The sequence below is a fragment of the Taudactylus pleione genome, unplaced genomic scaffold, assembly GCF_031769625.1.
Source record: "Taudactylus pleione unplaced genomic scaffold, aTauple2 ptg000282l, whole genome shotgun sequence".
Classification (NCBI taxonomy): domain Eukaryota; kingdom Metazoa; phylum Chordata; class Amphibia; order Anura; family Myobatrachidae; genus Taudactylus; species Taudactylus pleione.
Window position 1 is genome coordinate 16386047 of NW_028284684.1, and position 20307 is coordinate 16406353.

The 20307-nt window shown below is 44.0% G+C and overlaps 1 protein-coding gene across 1 annotated transcript in view; it reads right to left on the reverse strand.

Annotated features, from left to right (window-relative positions):
• DNAH10 (dynein axonemal heavy chain 10) overlaps positions 1-20307 on the reverse strand; it is a 270391-nt gene that overhangs the window by 117550 nt on the left and 132534 nt on the right. Inside the window, exons 27-31 of the mRNA XM_088482144.1 lie at positions 15847-16080; positions 7773-7895; positions 6669-6902; positions 3224-3447; positions 77-346 (exon numbers count right to left, since the gene is read on the reverse strand). Of these exons, the coding sequence (XP_088338270.1) occupies positions 77-346; positions 3224-3447; positions 6669-6902; positions 7773-7895; positions 15847-16080 (1085 nt within the window). The remainder of the gene's footprint in view (positions 1-76; positions 347-3223; positions 3448-6668; positions 6903-7772; positions 7896-15846; positions 16081-20307) is intronic.

Sequence of the window (20307 nt, forward strand, 5' to 3'; positions counted from 1 at the left end):
GAAGAATGTCAAAGGAATATTTTTACCAACATTCACTAATTACAAAATCAGCTGTTACAATGTTATCATAATTTACCTGTCTCTTACAAATATGTCTACGATGTCTCTAGCATGTACATCAATGATGAGGACTGAATTATATTTTTTTCTGTCGTTATTGCTTAAAGGTGTGGTGATCCGGGTAACCAGCTCATCAATTTGTTGGTGCATTTTCTTGGCATAGTTCTTCAGAGCTTGTTTCTCCCCTTTCTTGACCTTCAAGAAGATATCTTCAACTTCCCAGGTCCACCACACCTGATTACCAGCCAAGACAACCATCCCTTGGTACAAAAGCATCCAGTCTACCCTGCAGAATTAACACATTGTGCAACGTATTACATTTTGTTCCAGCTGATAATACATTATACAGGACAAAGAGGCAAATTTTTATTTTATTTTTTTATTAGCGTATAAGAATATTTAGTGCACACACTCGAGTACAATGTTTGCATACTAAGGGCTTTATTTATTTAAAACGGCCATGTTTTTAATAGCAAAACACCCCATGTTTTGCTATTAAAAGCATAGTATTTTAAAACTAAGGGCCTGATTCAAACCCACTCGCGAGCGGCTGTCCGCTCGCAAGTGGGTCGATGTTGTGCACTGCGCATGCGCACGACGGCGGGAGCTCCGTCGTGCGCATGCGCCAGACGCGAAGAGCGAAGGACTTTCCTTCGCTCGTTGTGTCTGATCAAAGGGGGCGTGCTGTCGATGTTGATTGACAGCACGCCCCTTTTGGTGGGCGTGCCTCCCTGACGGGGGCGTTCCCAAGGGAACGCCTACCGTCAGAAGCCGGCCCACTGACATCACTAGTGATGTCAGTGGGAGTGATTTTGGCTCTGATAGAGCCAAAATCACTCCGGGCCTTGCGGTTGAAAACCTCAACCGCAGGCTCCGGCTCGCAGTGGCGATGGTCGCGATGGTCACGACCATCGCGGCCATCAAACTGCACGCTCGTATAGGCTGTGGGTGGTGACCCACAGCTATACGAGCGTCCAGGAGGACGCTCCATAATTATGGAGGGCGGCCCTCATTCAGAGCGTGCGCTCTGCTCAGAGCGTACGGCTCTGAATGAGGGCCTAAGTCCATTTGTGAGGCATAAATATACACATTTCCGTATTACCCATGTGTACAAAATTGCACCTGTATTTAGATTTTAGTGCAGGTCAGATTTGCGGTCCCTTATTGGGAGGCGGACTGGGGGCAGGCAAGTGTAATTTGAGCACAGTAAGAGTCTGTAAGCATAAATGTAACACACCTCCTGGTGATACTGCCTAATTAAACCTGGATGCATGTCAAAATTCACAACATAGAATGCATATACACTTTGGGGGTCCATACCCCATTACCTGATCCGGTGGTGCCACCTCATGTCCATCAATGCTAGAGGCACCCCTGAATTCCATGTCTGCCAACCAGCCAGTTGGTTGGCATTCCTCCAGTCTCATCTCCTGTGCCAACGGAGTATGGGTGCCACATCTTGGCCACCAGTACCAGGCGGTGTGCTTTATCTAGTTAATGCTGTCAAACTTCAGTAGCTCATACTATCTACTACAGGCTACATGCAAGATCCAATTATATCTCTCATCTCTCTCTGCTGTGTATATTTGCTTCAACTCATTTACCAGTCTTCTGGTGCCCCAGTGCCTGCTGCCTCTGTCAGCCTGATCCAGTTTGTGCTTTCAATCTTGTACCTTAATTAGTCATGTTCCAGTTTGCCTTAATATTCCAGGCTGCAAGGGGGCTCACCTGTCTGATACGCATTCTGCCTCTTACCCTACTACTTCTAAACTACATGAGGAGCTTCATCAAGCCGCCTAGCTTCATGCACTCTTCTACTATAAAAGCCAACCCTAAGGTTCCTGACTCAGGGTACCAAAACCCCAATGACCTGACATATCTTTGCACAAGGCCTACAATACATGTAAAACATATGTGGTGAAAACTAGTACATATGATAGTACATCCTGCATTAATGTTGCGGTTAAATTCTGTCAAAAGGGAATGGGTATGTAAAGCCGGCTGTCAGGATGCCTCCTGTCACAATACCGACAGCGGCATCCCGATGGTTGGTATCCCGACAGGGGTCGGGTGAGTATACATACTCTCCCCCCTTCTCCCCCTAACCCTCCCTTCTTGTAGCCTAACCCTTCCAATCCCGTACCCTAGCCCTCCCCGTTAGTGCCTAAACCTAAGTTTCCCCCCTTTGTGCCTAAACCTAAGCCTCCCCCCTTAGTGCCTAACCATAACCCCCCCCAGTGGTGCCTGACAATAACACTCCCTCCTAGGGATGCCTAACCCCCCCACCCACAAAACCTAACGATAATCCCACTAATTTACTTAAACCTAACCCCCCCCCCCCCCTGCTGCTAACACTAAGGGCGCCCGGCTTACCTTCATTCAGACATGCGTCCTCCTGGATTCCGGTGTCGGGATTAAGAAAAGCGTCTGTATTTTGACGCCTATCTTAACTCCCTTGTCGGGATTCCAGCATCAGGACTGAGACTATCATAACTACATCCCGTGAAAATGCGGTCATCTATTAAGATTTTTTATGTAATTTGCATTTAGACTGCTGCAGGCAAAAAGGTTCAGATTGGATTTATAAAGCAGTAAACAATAAATGTAGAGCATTTGTACAAATGACATTAAGGGGTCTATTTACTAAGCAGTGTTAGGAGAAGTGAAAAGTGAAGAGTGAAAAGTGATAAGCTGCCAGCCAATCAGCTCCTAACTGCCATCTCACAGGCTGTGTTTGAAAAATGACAGTTGGGAGCTCATTGGCTGGCACTTTATCACTTTTCACTCTGTCTCCTAACACTGCTTAGTAAATAGACCTCTAAAAATTAAACCTTCCTTTGCACTCTGCCTAGACAGCTCAGCTCTAAATGTAATGAATTTATACAATAAATTATCCAATAATACTATGCTAGCACTTACAAAATAATTATCAATAATGAATAATTATTGGGAATAATGGCATGGTTACTTCTGCTTTAACCTCATTACCAGCAATTGTGCAAAATGTTATAAAACATTAACTGCAGTCTACTGCTGACCCATAAAATACAGAAATGAAGAGATATCACTTATGTATCCTTCTTATAAAGTATTAAAATAGAAGGAAGCTAGAACCATGAAATACACAGTATTATGATGAATACAACTTTAATATATAAACTACCTGCTCTTATCCTCACAGTATCTAAATATAGCCTCCTTAGTAATGAGTCTGTTGGTTCTCCGCATTTCCTGCAATACAGCAGTCATCCAATCCTCCACACGACCTTCAGCTGCTATAGGCTGGCGGAAAGCCATCTCCTCTCCTTCAGCTGAGATCATGCCTGTCGCCATCATCTCACCACTATCTCCAGCTCGAAACTTCAGCAATGAAATATTATCATACATCTGCAATAATGTAGGTTGTAGTTAGATACTGGTTAACTAAACATTTCATCTCTTTTGCAAAAGGAATGAATACAAATATCAAGTAAATATCCATCATAAAGAAAAACACCATACAGATCACTGATTATTAAGCAGTCCCTGGAGCTATTGGTTTCCATGTAAATATTTCAGGTGATGCCAGCAGATTTAACACTGTGCAAATTTTCCTAGTATCACTAGTGCATTCAGCATTTTTCGTAGCTTGAGGCAACATTTTCTGCATTCTACTTTAAGTTCTAGTGTAATGTTATATATCCTTGTGTAGGGAATTTTGGCAGCTATCAATACCTGGGCCTGTTGGAAAGTTACAGCCAGAAACATTTTGCATCGGGCCGTGATAACCATCAACCATTAAGGTGCTGCCACTAGCTGACCAATGAGAGAGTGGTTGAGATGTGCACACTATGCGGATGCTGCAAGCTAGCAGCCAATGTTTTCAGTCTACGCATGTGTATGAGTCACACTGCGTATGTGTCTCGATGGTTACCGCAGAGAAGCGCAGAACAAATTTGGATTTAGATAGAGATAATTTCAGTGGGTGTTTATGAATGACAATAGGAGTGGCTAACTAGAAGCACGTGGTGTCGCGATCAGCAAATGCATCCTACAATGCAGTTGCAATGACCTCCGCAGCCATGTTCAGATGGAAAAATTGCACTGCCATAGCACTGGTGCAATATCCAATGCTGCGTCCAATAGTGCAGCTGAAGCAGACTATGATGCGTCTTAATATGCGCAACAGTGGATTAGCGCCGCAGACAGTGAGTGTCTCTGTACGAATCCCATTGGCGGTGGCATTAGCATAAAGATGCAGTTGTGCTGCAGCAAAAGACTCGGCCGCAACAATGCGCACCTTTGAATCAGGCCCAGTGTCAGCAATACGAGCACTCTTTTTGACATATTTGAATTGTGTACTACCCATGTGTCGTTAACAATGAAGCCAGAAAAAGCATGTTTGGGAGATCATGCATACGGAAAAGGGATAGTTTGGAAGACAGATTGTTGAAAGCATTAGCTGTAACCAGTCTCCTGTTGCCAGGATACTTACCAAATTTATGGAGACTGGATCTACTGATAATCTGTCAAGATCTAGGAGGCAGGAGGAAGAAAGACTTTGCCATGTCAAGATTGCATTTTGCGGCACATTATCCTAAATAATCTTCACTTGTTTGAAGCCTCCGGAATTGCTCTCCATATGGTCGGCAAAAGCAAAATTGGATGTCTCTAGTGTGTCAACACAAATAGGACTTCAGAAGTTTAGTTTTAAAGGACGGAGGGCTGCTGACAAAGTTTCAAAGGAAGCACGGACTTGCCTGGGTGAAGTGAAAGGGGTAGCAGAGATCCTGGACCATTAAACAATGGTAGGAAATCATTTTTAGTGGCAAAATCACTTCTGCCTTCACAGCAATCAAGCAGCCCATATGTACGATGATTTCCACACAAATAATTTTATTCCAAGTATTTAAGTGTGACCGTGAAGTGTCCAGTGAAAGTCACGGTATGAGAATGCATGTTAGCCACTGGTCTTCAAATTGTGTAAAGGATGAAGAATACGGCGATATATATCACAACACTCAATACAAGAATGCTTCCCTCTGCAAAAGAAATGTTTCCAGACAAAGATTTTGTCTTTCAAGAGGACAATGCACAATGCCATGGAGCAAAATTTGTGAATAACTGGTTTGCATAATCTAACATCAGGATGCTGAATTGGCCAGGACAGTCCCACAATCGAAAATTTGTGGCACAAGGTCTCAAAGAAGAAGCCCACAACATAGAGGAAGCTAATTGAAGATCTTATCATGGCCTGGAATAGAATCATCTCTCCAGCTCTTCTAGAGAACCTAGTTTTATCAATGCCTAAGTGCTGTAAGGTTATGCTCAAGTCCAAGGGCTGGACAACCAAATACTAATCACTGCCGAGATGTTGCTTCACCCCACTTCTGATACAGTATATGGCTGTGAAAATGATTTCTGTATTGAACAAAAAAACAACAAAACTTTCTGATGGCCCTATATTTTAGTATGTTATTGCACAGTGCAAAATTATTCTTCAATACCCCTCTCCTCAACAAGAATCAAACCCTAAAGCCATACTAAGCATACAAGAAAAAGCAGAACAAGCATGTTGCTCTAATGATGCAAGAGAGAGATGATGTCTTGATAAAAGAGGGAGAGCCTCTGAAACGTTGATCTCCACTACTGTGTGGTCTACTTCATTTTGATATTACCAGAGTACCATCAAGTGTTTTTCTCTATATATAGCTACAAGATTGTTTTGCTGCAGGAAGGGCGCCTGGACTATTGATGATTCTGTAGTTGGAGTGCCGGGCATCTAATTACATATATATACATACATACATATATATATATATATATATATATACATACATACATATATATATATATATATACACACATACATACATACATACACACACAAGCAAAATAGCATAAGAACTACACACAAGGAGTAGTTGCGAGGGCACACAAGAGGAACTGCATGCCAGCCGGACAACCATCATTACTTCTCCCAACCATCCAAGAACAGTTTGGTGATGAACATTGCCTTTTCCAGCATGATGGAGCACCTTGCCATAAAGCAAAAGTGATAACTAAGTGGCTCGGGGAACAAAACATTGAAATTTTGGGTCCATGGCCAGGAAACTCCCCAGACCTTAATCCCATTGAGAACTTGTGGTCAATCCTCAAGAGGTGGGTGGACAAACAAAAAACCACAAATTCTGACAAACTTCAAGCATTGATTAGGCAAAAATGGGCGGCCATCAGTCAGTATGTGGCCCAGAATTTGATTGACAGCATGCCAGGGCGAATTGCTGAGGTCTTGAAAAAGAAGGGTCAACACTGCAAATATTGACTCTTTGCATAAACTTAGTGTAATTGTCAACAAAAGCCGTTGACACTTATGAAATGCTTGTAGTTTTACTTCAGTATACCATAGTAACATCTGACAAAAAGGTCTAAAAACAATGAAGCAGCAACCTTTGTGAAAACCAATACTTGTGTCATTATCAAAACTTTTGGCCAAGGCTGTATAATATATTTTTTTAATTGCAGAAATAATACATTGTCATTACAGCAGTAATATTACATGTTCTATGTGCAATACTGAATGCCTACAACGTATGCTGTGTTTAATTCCAAAAGTGGAAACATCTCACCTTGATGATATGTTCCTGTACACAAGTGGGGTCACTGCTACCCAGTATACTGAGCAGCTCATCATCCGATATAAAGAAGAATCGGGGGAAAGCATTTCTCTTGGAGTCAAGATAATCATTCAAACTTTTCTGACATTTCTCAAGACTCTCACTTAGATTTTGTAAATCAAACAGTCGATTAGAGGCTTGGCAGCATCGCTTTATCACTGGATCTTTCACAGTTTCTGACATTATCTGTAAAGGAAGTTTAGAACATTATTTTATGCATTTTGAAAATAATTTATGAAAGTACAAAATAGGGAGCTGGAGCAGGATTTGTGGGTGATGGTGAAGGTTGTTACATGTTAGCAAAATGTAAAATCCCACCATTACATGTGATACAAGGAAAAACATGAATACCACAAATATATTCATCAATTTTAAAATAAAGTCAGTTTAACCTAAAAAATAAAAACTATCTTAACAGTGCATGGTAGAGGAAAGTGAATATGCTCAGGGGCTCATTCTTACCTGTCTGCGGCAGCAACCTCTCTCCCTGGCCCAGCTTACACTGCTGTGTGCTGGGTCCACAGCAGTCTCCTCTCCCTGCTTGATGTGCAGGGAAGAGCAATCGGAATGAATGTACCCACCCTCTGCATCTGCCCCTGGGTGAGGGGCGCACGGCGCTATGAAGCTTTTCATCCTCATGCCTACCATTCAGAGGACAATTGGCAGTCTCATGTTTACAAAAGTCCATTCTTTGCCCGCCATGTAAATGCCTAGTATATACATTATTAACATGATTGGAGCTCAACCTATGTCTCTGATCTGTGGTCGCCCCTCTCTAAAACCAGCCCTGCTCTGATATCAGATAAAGAGAATGTGGTGCAGAGATTATAACAATTGCTCTGTAAGTAAGTTAAACGATACAAACAGATTTTATAGCATCTTAACCAGTTAGAAAGATTCCTGCAACAAAATGATTATTGCACATCAATCTCTTAATATTACTTTACAGATATATGAATTAGACAATTAGTGTGCCCTTTATATAGTGTTGAAAACTATTAGTAAATCTATAAATATCCTATGTAACATTACTACTACAACAGAAAGAATACTTGCCCTTTTAAATATTTTGTCAATATTGTCAAATTTTTTTGCCTCATCTGGTAACTGAGATCTAATATCTCCACCGATAAATATGCTCTCCAAATACATCCATTTTCGTTGCACAACCATCCACACCTGTAAAACAGACAACACAATGCTATTAGGAATTTGGCACCAAAACACCCCAAAAAGATATTCAACACATTAATTACCTCTTTCGTAAATTCATCTGGAAGCAGCCTCGGATTAGTTTACTAAAACTGCAGCAGCCTTTAACAAATGGGGGGATACATTTTCCTAATCCTATGCTTTATTCCCATGCCCCTCTATTATGCCATTTTATAGATTGGTTGCAGGATATATACACTAAGGGCCAAATTTAATAGGGTGAGAGGTTAGAAAATGTGAGAGTTTAGCAGTAAACTCTCACACTTTTTAAACTCGGCCAATGTAGCAGAGTCCGAGAACATGCAAACTCGTATGATTTTCAGACTCAAAAACTCTCACGATTTGACCCCAATACTTCACTGGAAAGAGAATTCCTATGGTGTCCTCATCAGCTTCCTAAACATGCATGATCAGGAGATATTCCGGCATATGAGGGATAATTCACTATGCTGGAGTACCACAAAGATTTAGCATTTGCCCCGACACAAACAAGGATTGAATGCACACAAATCTTTGTATCTCCCTTTTCTTTCTAATCCTGATTTTCAAGAGGGTCGTGCCTCATATCCTATAATATATATATATATATATATATATATATATATATATATATATATATATATATATATATATATTAGGGGTGAGCGGGTTTGGATTTCTGAAATCCGAACCCCCCCGATCCGAGGCAGATCCGAGTCAGGCTCGACTTTTCCCGCCTGACTCGGATCTGAAATCGAGGCAAAACGTCATCATCCCGCCTTCCGAGTCTCGCGGGTTTTGGATCCTATATAAGGTACCTGCGTCGCCACCATTTTCTCACTCGGCTGTGGACAGTGAAGAGGGAGGGTGGGAGTTAGGGCTGGCTGGGCTGTGTAGTGTAGTGTAGTGCAGAGTAGTGTTGTGCTGTGCTGTGCTGTGCTGCTGTTGTCCACTACTTCAAAGTCCATAGGGGCTGGCTGTGTTGTGCTGTGCTGCTGTTGTTAATAGGGGCTGTGTCCACTCCAAAGTCCTGTGCAGTGTCCCAGTCCTAAAGGGGTGCTGTAGTGTTGTCCAGGGGGTGCTCTGTCCATCAGGGGTGCTCCCCCCAAGTGCTTATGACACAAGCGTGCGCCTGTGTCATAAGTAAAGGGCCGGCTGGCTTGACCGTTAAAGGGTGCTGTAACCCCCAAAGTACACTCCAGTCCAAACCAAAAAAATATATATTTTCTGTGTTTGTGAATTGTGTGCGCAGTAGCCGCACGTGCATCAACAAAGTAGTGCCAAGCGTGCGCCTGTGTCATAAGTAAAGGGCCGGCTGGCTTGACCATTAAAGGGTGCTGTAACCCCCAAAGTACACTCCAGTCCAAAAAAAAAATAATTAATTTCTGTGTTTGTGAATTGTGTGCGCAGTAGCAGCACGTGCATCAACAAAGTAGTGCCAAGCGTGCGCCTGTGTCATAAGTAAAGGGCCGGCTGGCTTGACCGTTAAAGGGTGCTGTAACCCCCAAAGTACACTCCAGTCCAAACCAAAAAAATATATATTTTCTGTGTTTGTGAATTGTGTGCGCAGTAGCCGCACGTGCATCAACAAAGTAGTGCCAAGCGTGCGCCTGTGTCATAAGTAAAGGGCCGGCTGGCTTGACCGTTAAAGGGTGCTGTAACCCCCAAAGTACAATCCAGTCCAAACCAAAAAAAAAATTATTTTCTGTGTTTGTGAATTGTGTGCGCAGTAGCCGCACGTGCATCAACAAAGTAGTGCCAAGCGTGCGCCTGTGTCATAAGTAAAGGGCCGGCTGGCTTGACCGTTAAAGGGTGCTGTAACCCCCAAAGTACACTCCAGTCCAAACCAAAAAAATATATATTTTCTGTGTTTGTGAATTGTGTGCGTAGCAGCCGCACGTGCATCAACAAAGTAGTGCCAAGCATGCGCCTGTGTCATAAGTAAAGGGCCGGCTGGCTTGACCGTTAAAGGGTGCTGTAACCCCCAAAGTACACTCCAGTCCAAACCAAAAAATATATATTTTCTGTGTTTGTGAATTGTGTGCGCAGTAGCATCACGTGCATCAACAAAGTAGTGCCAAGCGTGCGCCTGTGTCATAAGTAAAGGGCCGGCTGGCTTGACCATTAAAGGGTGCTGTAACCCCCAAAGTACACTCCAGTCCAAACCAAAAAAAAAATTATTTTATGTGTTTGTGAATTGTGTTCGCAGTAGCCGCACGTGCATCAACAAAGTAGTGCCAAGCGTGCGCCTGTGTCATAAGTAAAGGGCCGGCTGGCTTGACCATTAAAGGGTGCTGTAACCCCCAAAGTACACTCCTGTCCAAACCAAAAAAATATATATTTTCTGTGTTTGTGAATTGTGTGCGCAGTAGCCGCACGTGCATCAACAAAGTAGTCCCAAGCGTGCGCCTGTGTCATAAGTAAAGGGCCGGCTGGCTTGACCGTTAAAGGGTGCTGTAACCCACAAAGTACACTCCAGTTCAAACCAAAAAAATTATATTTTTTGTGTGTTTGTGAATTGTGTGCGCAGTAGCCGCACGTGCATCAACAAAGTAGTGCCAAGCCTGCGCCTGTGTCATAAGTAAAGGGCCGGCTGGCTTGACCGTTAAAGGGTGCTGTAACCCCCAAAGTACACTCCAGTCCAAACCAAAAAAAAATTATTTTCTGTGTTTGAGAATTGTGTGCGCAGTAGCCGCACGTGCATCAACAAAGGAGCAGCGCCAAGCGTGCGCCTGTGTCCCATATGTAAAGAGCCGGCTGGCTCATTTCTTAAAGGCTGGTGTAATCCACAAAGTGCATTACTCTCCAGCAAAAATAAAGAAATATTTTCTGTGTTTAGCCGCACGTATATATCAAATCGATATAACATAAATGGAGGACCAAACTTTCTCCGATAAAAATAAAATAGAGAGAGATCAAGAACCACTTCCTCCTTGTGCTGAAGCTGCTGCCACTAGTCATGACATAGACGATAACATGCCATCAACGTCGTCTGCCAAGGCCGATGCCCAATGTCATAATAGAGGGCACATACAATCCCAAATGACAAAGTTCAGGAAAATGACCTTGAAAAAAACATTTAAATCAGCTGAAGAGAAACGTAAACTTGCCAATATGCCATTTACGACACGGAGTGGCAAGGAACGGCTAAGGTCGATCCCTAGTATGTTCATGACTAGTGGTTCAGCTTCACATGACGATGGAAGCCCTCCTCCCACTAAAAAAATCAAAAGAGTTAAGCTGGCAAAAGCACAGCGAAGAACTGTGCTTTCTAAGAAGATATCACAAATCCCCAAGGAGAGTCCAAGTGTGGTGGTGGTTGCGATGCCTGACCTTCCCAGCACTGGACGGGAAGAGGTGGCTCTTTCCATCATTTGCACGCCCCCTGCAAGTGCTGAAAGGAGCACCCACAGTCCACTTGCTGATATGCAAATTGAAGATGTCACTGTTGAAGTACAACAGGATGAGGATACTGGTGTAGCTGGCGCTGAGGAGGAAGTTGGCGAGGAGGATTCTGATGGTGATGTGGTTTGTTTAAATCAGGCTCCGGGGGAGACAGTTGTTGTCCGTGGGATGAAAAAGCCCATCACGGTCATGCCTGGGCAGAAGACCAAACATTCCACCTCTTTGGTCTTGCAATATTTCTATCCAAATCCGGACAACAACTGTCTTGCCATATGTACCTTATGTAAAGGTGGAATAAGTAGGGGTAGGGACGTTAACCACCTAGGAACATCCTCCCTTATACGGCACCTGCAGCGCGTTCATAATAAGTTACTGTCAAGTTCAGAAACTTTGGCTAAGACCGTAAGCAGTCCAGGGACACCTAAATCCTGTTGTCCTGTTGTATCAAAGCGCCTGCAAACCACACCATCAACTCCCTCCTCGTCAATTTCCTCCTTAGTCAGGATCGGAAGTAGTCCTGCAGGCCATGTCACTGGCATGACTGACTCTCCTATCCCGGATTCCTCTGGAGGATCCTGCATTGCTACGCCTCCTGCTGCCGCTGCTGCTGTTGCTGCTGCTGGGAGTCGTTCATCATCCCAGAGAGGAAGTAGGAACACCACTACTTTTACTAAACAATTGACCCTCCAACAGTCCTTAGCGAGGAGGATGAAGTACGACAGCAGTCATCCTGAAGCAAAACGTATAACTGAGGCCTTGACTGCTATGTTGGTGTTAGACGTGCGTCCGGTATCCGCCATTAGTGCAGTGGGATTTAGACAATTGCTGGAGGTAGTGTGTCCCCGGTTCCAAATCCCGTCTAGATTCCACTTCACTAGGCAGGCGATACCGAGACTGTACAGAAACATCAGAAAAAGTGTCCTCAGTGTCCTGAAAAATGCCGTTGTACCCAATGTCCACTTAACCACGGACATGTGGACAAGTGGAACAGGGCAGACTAAGGACTATATGACTGTGACAGCCCACTGGGTAGATGTATCACCTTACGCAGCAACAGCAGCAGCGTCACCAGTCGCAGCATCTCAGAAACGCCAGCTCGTTCCAAGGCAGGCTACGCTGTGTATCACCGGTTTCAGTAAGAGGCACACCGCCGACAACCTCTTAGAGAAACTGAGGGAAATCATCGCCCAGTGGCTTACCCCACTTAGACTCTCCTGGGGATTTGTGATATCTGACAACGCCACCAATATTGTGCGGGCATTACATCTGGGCAAATTCCAGCACGTCCCATGTTTTGCTCACACAATAAACTTGGTGGTGCAGAATTTTCTGAAAAGCGACAGGGGCGTGCAGGAGACGCTTTGGGTGGCCCGAAAAATTTCAGGCCACTTTCGCCATTTAGCGACTGCGTGCCGAAGACTGGAGCGCCAGCAAACACTCTTGAACCTGCCCCGCCATCACCTGAAGCAAGAGGTTGTGACGCGGTGGAACTCAACCCTCTATATGCTTCAGAGGATGGAGGAGCAGCAAAAGGCCATTCAAGCTTATACATCCACCTATGACATAGGCAAAGGAGGGGGTATGCACCTGACTCAAGCGCAGTGGAGAATGATTTCCGTGTTGTGCAAGGTTCTCCAGCCCTTCGAACTTGCCACACGTGAAGTCAGTTCAGACACTGCCAGCTTGAGTCAGGTCATTCCCCTCATCAGGCTTTTGCAGAAGCAGCTGGAGAAAGTGAAGGAGGACCTCAGATGGAGCGATTCCGCTCAGCATGTGGGACTTGTGGATGAAGCCCTTCATTCGATTTGCCAGGATTCCAGGGTGGTCAATCTGTTGAAATCAGACCACTACATTTTGGCCACCGTGCTCGATCCTAGGTTTTAAGCCTATGTGGTGTCTCTCTTTCCGGCCGACACAAGCCTGCAGAGGTGCAAAGACCTGCTGGTGAACACACTGTCAGCTGAAGCGGAACGTGACACGTCAACAGCTCCTTCTTCATTTTCTCCTGCAACTGGGGCTGCCAGGAAAAAACTTAGGTATCCTAAGCAACCCGCTGGCGGTGATGCAGGGCAGGCAGGACCAAGTTTGGATATCTGGTCCGGACTGAAGGACCTGGCAACAATTTCTGACATGTCTACTGTCACTGCATATGATACTGTCACCATTGACAGAATGGTGGAGGATTACATCGGTGACAGCATCCAAGTAGGCATGTCAGACAGTCCATACCTGTACTGGCAGGAAAAAGAGGCAATTTGGAGGCCCCTGTACAAACTGGCTCTATTTTACCTGAGTTGCCCCCCCTCCAGTGTGTACTCCGAAAGAGTGTTTAGTGCAGCCGGGAACCTTGTCAGCGAAAGGCGTAGGAGGTTGCTTCCACAGAATGTGGAGAAGATGATGTTCATCAAAATGAATTATCAGCTCTTCCAGGGAGACCAGCCTCCAGAACGTACAGAGGGACCTGTGGTGGTGGATTCAAGTGGGGACGAGTTAATACTTTGTGAGGATGAGGATGTACACACTGAAGAGGGTGAGGAATCGGTGGATGAGGATGACATCTTGCCTCCGTGGAGCCAGTTTGTGCAGGGACACATTAATTGCCAGCTTGTTTTGTGGGGGCCCAAACGAACTAATCATTTCAGCCACAGTTGTGTGGCAGACCCTGTGCTGAAATGATTGGTTTGTTAAAGTGTGCATGTCCTGTTTATACAACATAAGGGTGGGTGGGAGGGCCCAAGGACAATTCCATCTTGCACCTCTTTTTTTTCTTTGCATTATGTACAGTTTGGGGCCTAGTTTTTCAAACTGCCATCCTGTCTGCCACTGCAGTATCACGCCTAGATGGGTCACGTGTTTGTGCCGCCCACTCGTGTCGCTTAGCATAGTCATCCAGCTACCTCGGTGCAACCTTTTGGACATAAAAACACTATTGTGAGGTGTGAGGTGTTCAGAATAGACTGGAAATGAGTGGAAATTAAGGTTATTGAGGTTAATAATAGCATAGGAGCAGAAAAACCTACAAATTCTGTGATTTTAGCTGTTTTTATGCTTTTTTTCAAAAAAATACAGATCCAAAACACAAAACCCAGAACCCAAAACACGGAAGGGTGGTTTTGGCAAAACCAATCCAGATCCAAAACACGAAGAAAGATCCAGATCCAAAACCAAAACACAAAACACGAAAAGTGGCCGGTGCACACCCCTAATAATATTTGGAGGGTGAACAGCATTTCTACCATGGTACATGAAACTCTGAGGAGGACTCTCACGCTCCTGGAAGCTGTAGCTAAATTTGCCATTTTGGAAGCTTATCCGATGGCGTATCTACAGGCCTAACATTAGATCAGTGCCACAGTTAGAGCCTTCTCTGGGGCTACCGTGCAGAATCCTGTAGTTTATTATGATGGCCACCTTTAACCAAGAAGGCAATCTCTGCATATTACACCCACCTTAGAGAAGGGTTAGATTATTCTCTGTGGACTGTCACGCTGGCTCTGTAATTTTCCTCATTTACTTTTGGAGGATTTTCTTATAGCCCATGTATGCTCCTGCAAACTATTGCCTTCTACAATGTATACCAAAATGTCCTTACATTTTCTGCACAGAACTTATTTATTACCTCATAGAGACTTTATTATTGGGCAATCGACTGTACGTAATTGTTATAGATGCAAGGACCCCATGGCTGAATTATACCATTGTCTCTAGCAATGTACCTTGTTACAGAGCTTCTGGCTACAGGTTAAGACACCCGAGTGGGCTGTTTTTGGGATTCTCCCCGCTCATCCCCATATCATCCCTGTAGGCAGATACTTGCTGATGGCTGTAGGTGCTGCAGCTCGCAAAGCCATTTTTCAAACGTGAAATCACTCAGCCTACCCCACCCTATCGATTTTTAAGGCCAAACTTTTCTATCTTTTTCAAATTAATTGTGTGGAAGTGGTTCTTTATAAGGAATCTAAAACGAAGCAATTTTTTGATATGTGGGAGAGCTATATTGACACCCTATCTTCAGAAATAAAGGATCAAATTCTTAGACGTTTACATTAAACTTCTTGCCATCTTCACCAAGACGTGGCTGGTGATCCTAATTTGCTTTAATATGGGTATGTGGCTCTATGTTAAAATGTAGACAGACTCCCTTGGGGCAGGTGGGAGGAAAGATGAGAGCTTAATTTTTGTGTGTGTGTTTGCATTTAAGTATTCTGATATGACACACTCTATTTTCTCTCCGCTGAGAAATTGTGCTTCATTTGTTAATTATAGAATCAATGTTCACACGGTCTATCTTGAATAATAACCACTGGTTTTGTACTTCTGTATTATTTTTTCTTGCTCTCCGCTGTGACATTTTGTTCCATTTGTCATTTATATAACCAATATTTATACTGTCTACCTTGAGTATTGACCACTGGTATTCTTCTGTATTATTTTTTCTCTTTTGCTACACATGTAATGCTTCAATAATAAAAAAATAATAATAATTTAGCACTAAAATAATTGGTTCTGGTGAAACAATATTTATTGCACTTACTTCAATAACTTCCCCAAACAGAGAGAGCATTTTTTCCCAATGTTGTACAGTATTTAGGAATGGGCCAACAAACCGACTGCCAGAGATACTTTGGAGGTTCATAGCATTGTCATCGAGTATTTGCAGAATATCATCGACAGATCCCAATATACTGCCACGGTCTTGAGTGCCCTTTATATATCTCTGTACAATAAATTTCATATTTTCCCAAGTATCTACGATTTCCTTAACACCCTGTTTACAAAAAAAAAGCAAAAGCATATCTAGTTATACAAATTAAAGAAATATATATTTAAAAATAAAATTCATATTCTAAGGTTTTCATAATTTTCACTGTTCGCAAATAGAGTGTTGCAATATAAAATGATTAGGGTAAAGCTGGGTATACACTAAACGACACTACCCCCCTACCGACGGGCCGACATATCGAGCAGTCCGTACACACTGGGCGATCCGGTGCCCGACTGCACAATATGCCAGCACCCGCCATAGAGCGCTGCATAGGATCGTCAGCTGATTTGACTGCATGTACAAAAGGTCAGGCGATGCGGCTGACGACCCCATGGGAGCATGCACTACACAATGTAGTGCATACACACTGGACGATTTTAACGATTTGTCGTTCCAATGCATCTGAACTGGCCAAATCTTTTATAAAATCTTCTAGTGCACAGGTTCTCGAACTCGGTCCTCAGAACCCCAAACAGTGCATGTTTTCCAGGTCTCCACACAGAATCACAAGTGAGATATTAGCTCCACCTGTGGATCTTTTAAAAGTGAGTAATGAATACACCTGTGCACCTGCTGGGTGACCTGGAAAACGTTAACTGTGGGGTCCTGAGAACAGAGTTTGAGAACCACTGTTCTAGTGTGTAGAGGCCCTAAGAGTTGTAATACAGTCATTTGGGGATGTCTGTAAAAATAAAAAATATATTAGCTATCACTTCTATAACGATTGTTTTTAAGGATATGTTTGACAAAACTTTTAAAATACAAAGTGGCATATAATGTACAACAACTAATATTTAATGACTTGTCTACACCATTGAGGCTGAGGCACAGTTCTTAGCAAAATGGTCATAAATGACTCTTTAAAATAGTGTATTTACTACCAGGTATCTTGAGAAGTGCAACCATTCGCATTTGGCAGCATTTGAGTCTGGTTTGGAGCAAGTCGTCATTATCACCAGGAGCTTTTTTTTTTGTGTTCCTGCTCTGTATATGGGGATGTGGTAACCAACAAAAATAGAGGGACCACAGGAGAAATCAAATAGGAGGAAGCAGTGATAACCCCTTACTTTGCCTAGAAGGGGTTGTCACTGCTTTATAATTAGACCCCACTACTGAAGAGATGATTGTATCTCATTTGGCTTCAGAGGAGAGGATTTAACTGTAAGTTAATTAAATAATATTTATTTTATCATTTAATTTTCTCAATTTTTCAATTTCTGTTTAAGGACAAAGAAGCCTTTGTTTTGGTATTATATTGAAGAAAAGAATACTTGTTTCTCTTTCATCCATAATGGGAGGCACTGCTGCTAGTGTCGGAGCAGGGCACAACTACATTACAGACTTGTCGATCTCTGACGCCTCCCCCTCTATGCTCCTCCCCTGGAAAGACTTCAGATTTTAATTTTTTGCCAATGGAGTAGGACACAGTTTTTTCTGCTGTTTAGGATTTTTTATTTTATTCACTACTTTAGGTAGTGGATAACAAGGTGTTCAACTGAACGCCTGAATAGAGACCATTGACGTTGGTCACAGTGCTGGGATTGCAACTGCAGCAAGGAGGTGTCTGACAACTCCTTCTGTATTTGCATGCGAAGTGGAGAATTTGCACAGCGCTTGTGTGTGGCTGTGTAAATCTGTCCCTCTCTGAATCAGGCCCAGTGCCTTGTGTGTAATAGAACATTTTTCTAGCCAGAATTCTCAGTGTACCGTGTACAGTACTTCTATTTGTGTTAGTGTTTCTGCAGGGGTTATTACTTTATATAAATTCCTATCAGTCTTCACATTTAAAGAGTGTCCTTGGCAGTTTTTCTATAGTTATGTATGTAACTAATTTCTTTGTGATGTAATTAATATCCCGGCTGTCGAGATGCCAGTGCCCAGAATGCATGTGCCATTCCAGTTTTCAGAGATTTTTGCGCATGTACAGAAGCAAAAAAATGAGTCAACGCCATGGGCACAGGCATTGTGTGCTACTCTAGTCTAAACCAGGCCCATAGTGTCACAAGTCCTGCATTAAAAAGCACTGATGTGTTCGGCAGGACTAAAACACAGAACCAGGGCTGGACTGCCCATCTGGTAGTTCTGGCAAATGCCAAAGGGCAGATACAGCCTGGATGGGAGCAGTATTGATGAGGTGCTGGGCCGCCAGCTGTTTATAGCTGTCACACCGGCATGCTGGTTAAAGTAGTCCAGAACTGCATTCTGTCAGTTATGATGGAATAAGTTCCGCCTCTGCCGGTCCACCAGGCCCAGTGTCTCTCCTGCTGCGTGAAGAGGAGCCGTCGTGAGAAGAGTGAGATGACCCACACTGATGCCGATAGGCCATATCAGTGACGGAGCAAGTAGTGAAGGAGAAATTCTCTACATAAAGATGTGAATTGAAGGATTTGAGATTTGAGATGGGATGGATGGAGCCATCTGGCTGGTATTCTGGACCAAGATGAAGTCTGAATAGAAACACAAAGCACTTTGATCAATAGGTCATGGGTATTTTCTTCCATGTCAAGTTCCGCTGTATAGCTTTAGACTCATTAGAACACAGATATACAAGTGTTGCATAACAAATGAATCAGTGCCGTCTCGTGAAGCAGTTTTGTCGCATCATGTTGCGACTAAGACGCACATTCGAGTGAAAAAGATGCTACACGGCTTGGTGCAGCTCACTTGCTCCAGGCGTCTTGCGCCACATGATATATTGAGGCTAGGTGTATGAGGGCAATCTGTACCAGTGGCTTTGGATATAAATGAATCAAAGGTCACACAGAATTAATAATAATATGATAAAGAAGTTTAGCAAAGGTCATACAAGATATAGTGATATGTGGCTATGAGATAGTTCAGTAAAATCCATACAGATAATATAATGTGGCTATGAAAAGATAATTCAGCAAAGATCACATACAGATGTGTCCTGCTACATATTTGCTCCATATGCCATGTAGCGCGCCCTGCTAGTCGCGCTGTGCCGAGGCGTATAGAGGCGCATTCATATTTACAGAATTGCTGGAACAGCCGGAGAGTGTAATACAACTTTCTGTCCACCAGATGTCGCTTTTCCTAAACTGCACTACAGATGCGTAAAAAAAGACAATGCAATGTCTGTAGTACCACCCGCTGATTGGCTGACTGAACCAGTTATTCGGTACGCTATAGTTGTCATGGATCAAGAGCTGTAATTGAGTGTGTAATAAAGGATTAAATTATTCAGTGTGTGAGTCCTGAGTACACTTTTGAAAAACAATTTATAAATGTGTTCTACCATCTTTATTACAGTATATTATGCTAGATACACGTATCAGCACGATAACACCTCATTTTAGAAAACTCCGTGCCAGTCCGTGTGATGCAGTGATGTGGGGTCTGAGCAGTGCTGCATGAAATTATCACTGAACCACCAATCTCAGCCCAGAAAGAAGTATCTTTGAATTACAAACTGACTGTGCGTTTTTCTACTTCAGGGTCCATAGGGGGTCCACAGGGTTGACCTTGGGGTATAGGTTGGGAACCAAATCCGGGCACCACGCAGTTAAAGCTTTTAGCTCCCAGGATGCACTTGGGTCCACTCTCCCTATAACCCCGCGCCCCAGCCAGAGGCACCTCAGTTTAAGTTGGTGCCCGGCCGGAGTCGGGTCACCGTTTAGTGCAGTGGGGAGCTGATTAGCAGCCCCTAAGCTTTATTTTTTCTAAAGGACAAAGTTTTTATTTTTCCTTTGGATTCTTCAGAGCGGCAGCGTCAGACTGTCCATAGGACGTCTAAGCTGCTGCTCCGTCACCCCGCTGGCGCTGAGATGCCAGTACAGATCTGGGGATCTCAGCGGGATCCCAGAGTCTGTACTAGCCGGACTCTGCGGGCGCCCAGGACTGCTGCCGGATCCACAGGGAGCAGGTAAGGCGCGGGTCACCGCTTGCGGTGATCCGCGCATTTGAAATGCAGTCCTGTGCCTCCGGTCTCTGGGGACAGACCGGAGGCGCCGGCAGTGGCGGCTGGCCCCCACATACCCCGTGTGTCCACTAGACCACCAGGGACTTAGTGTTTGGTGCAGGGAGCCGGCGACCCGGGGGTTAATAGCCGGCCAGGGGAGGCACCCTTTCCTGCTACAGCGGCTCCTCCCCTCAGCTCAGCGCGCCTTTCAGTATCCATAGTCTGGCGTCGCTGAGCTGCTTCCTCCGCGGGCCACACTTCTTCTGAGGTCTCCAGGCGGCCATTTCTCTGTGGTGCAGCAGAAATCT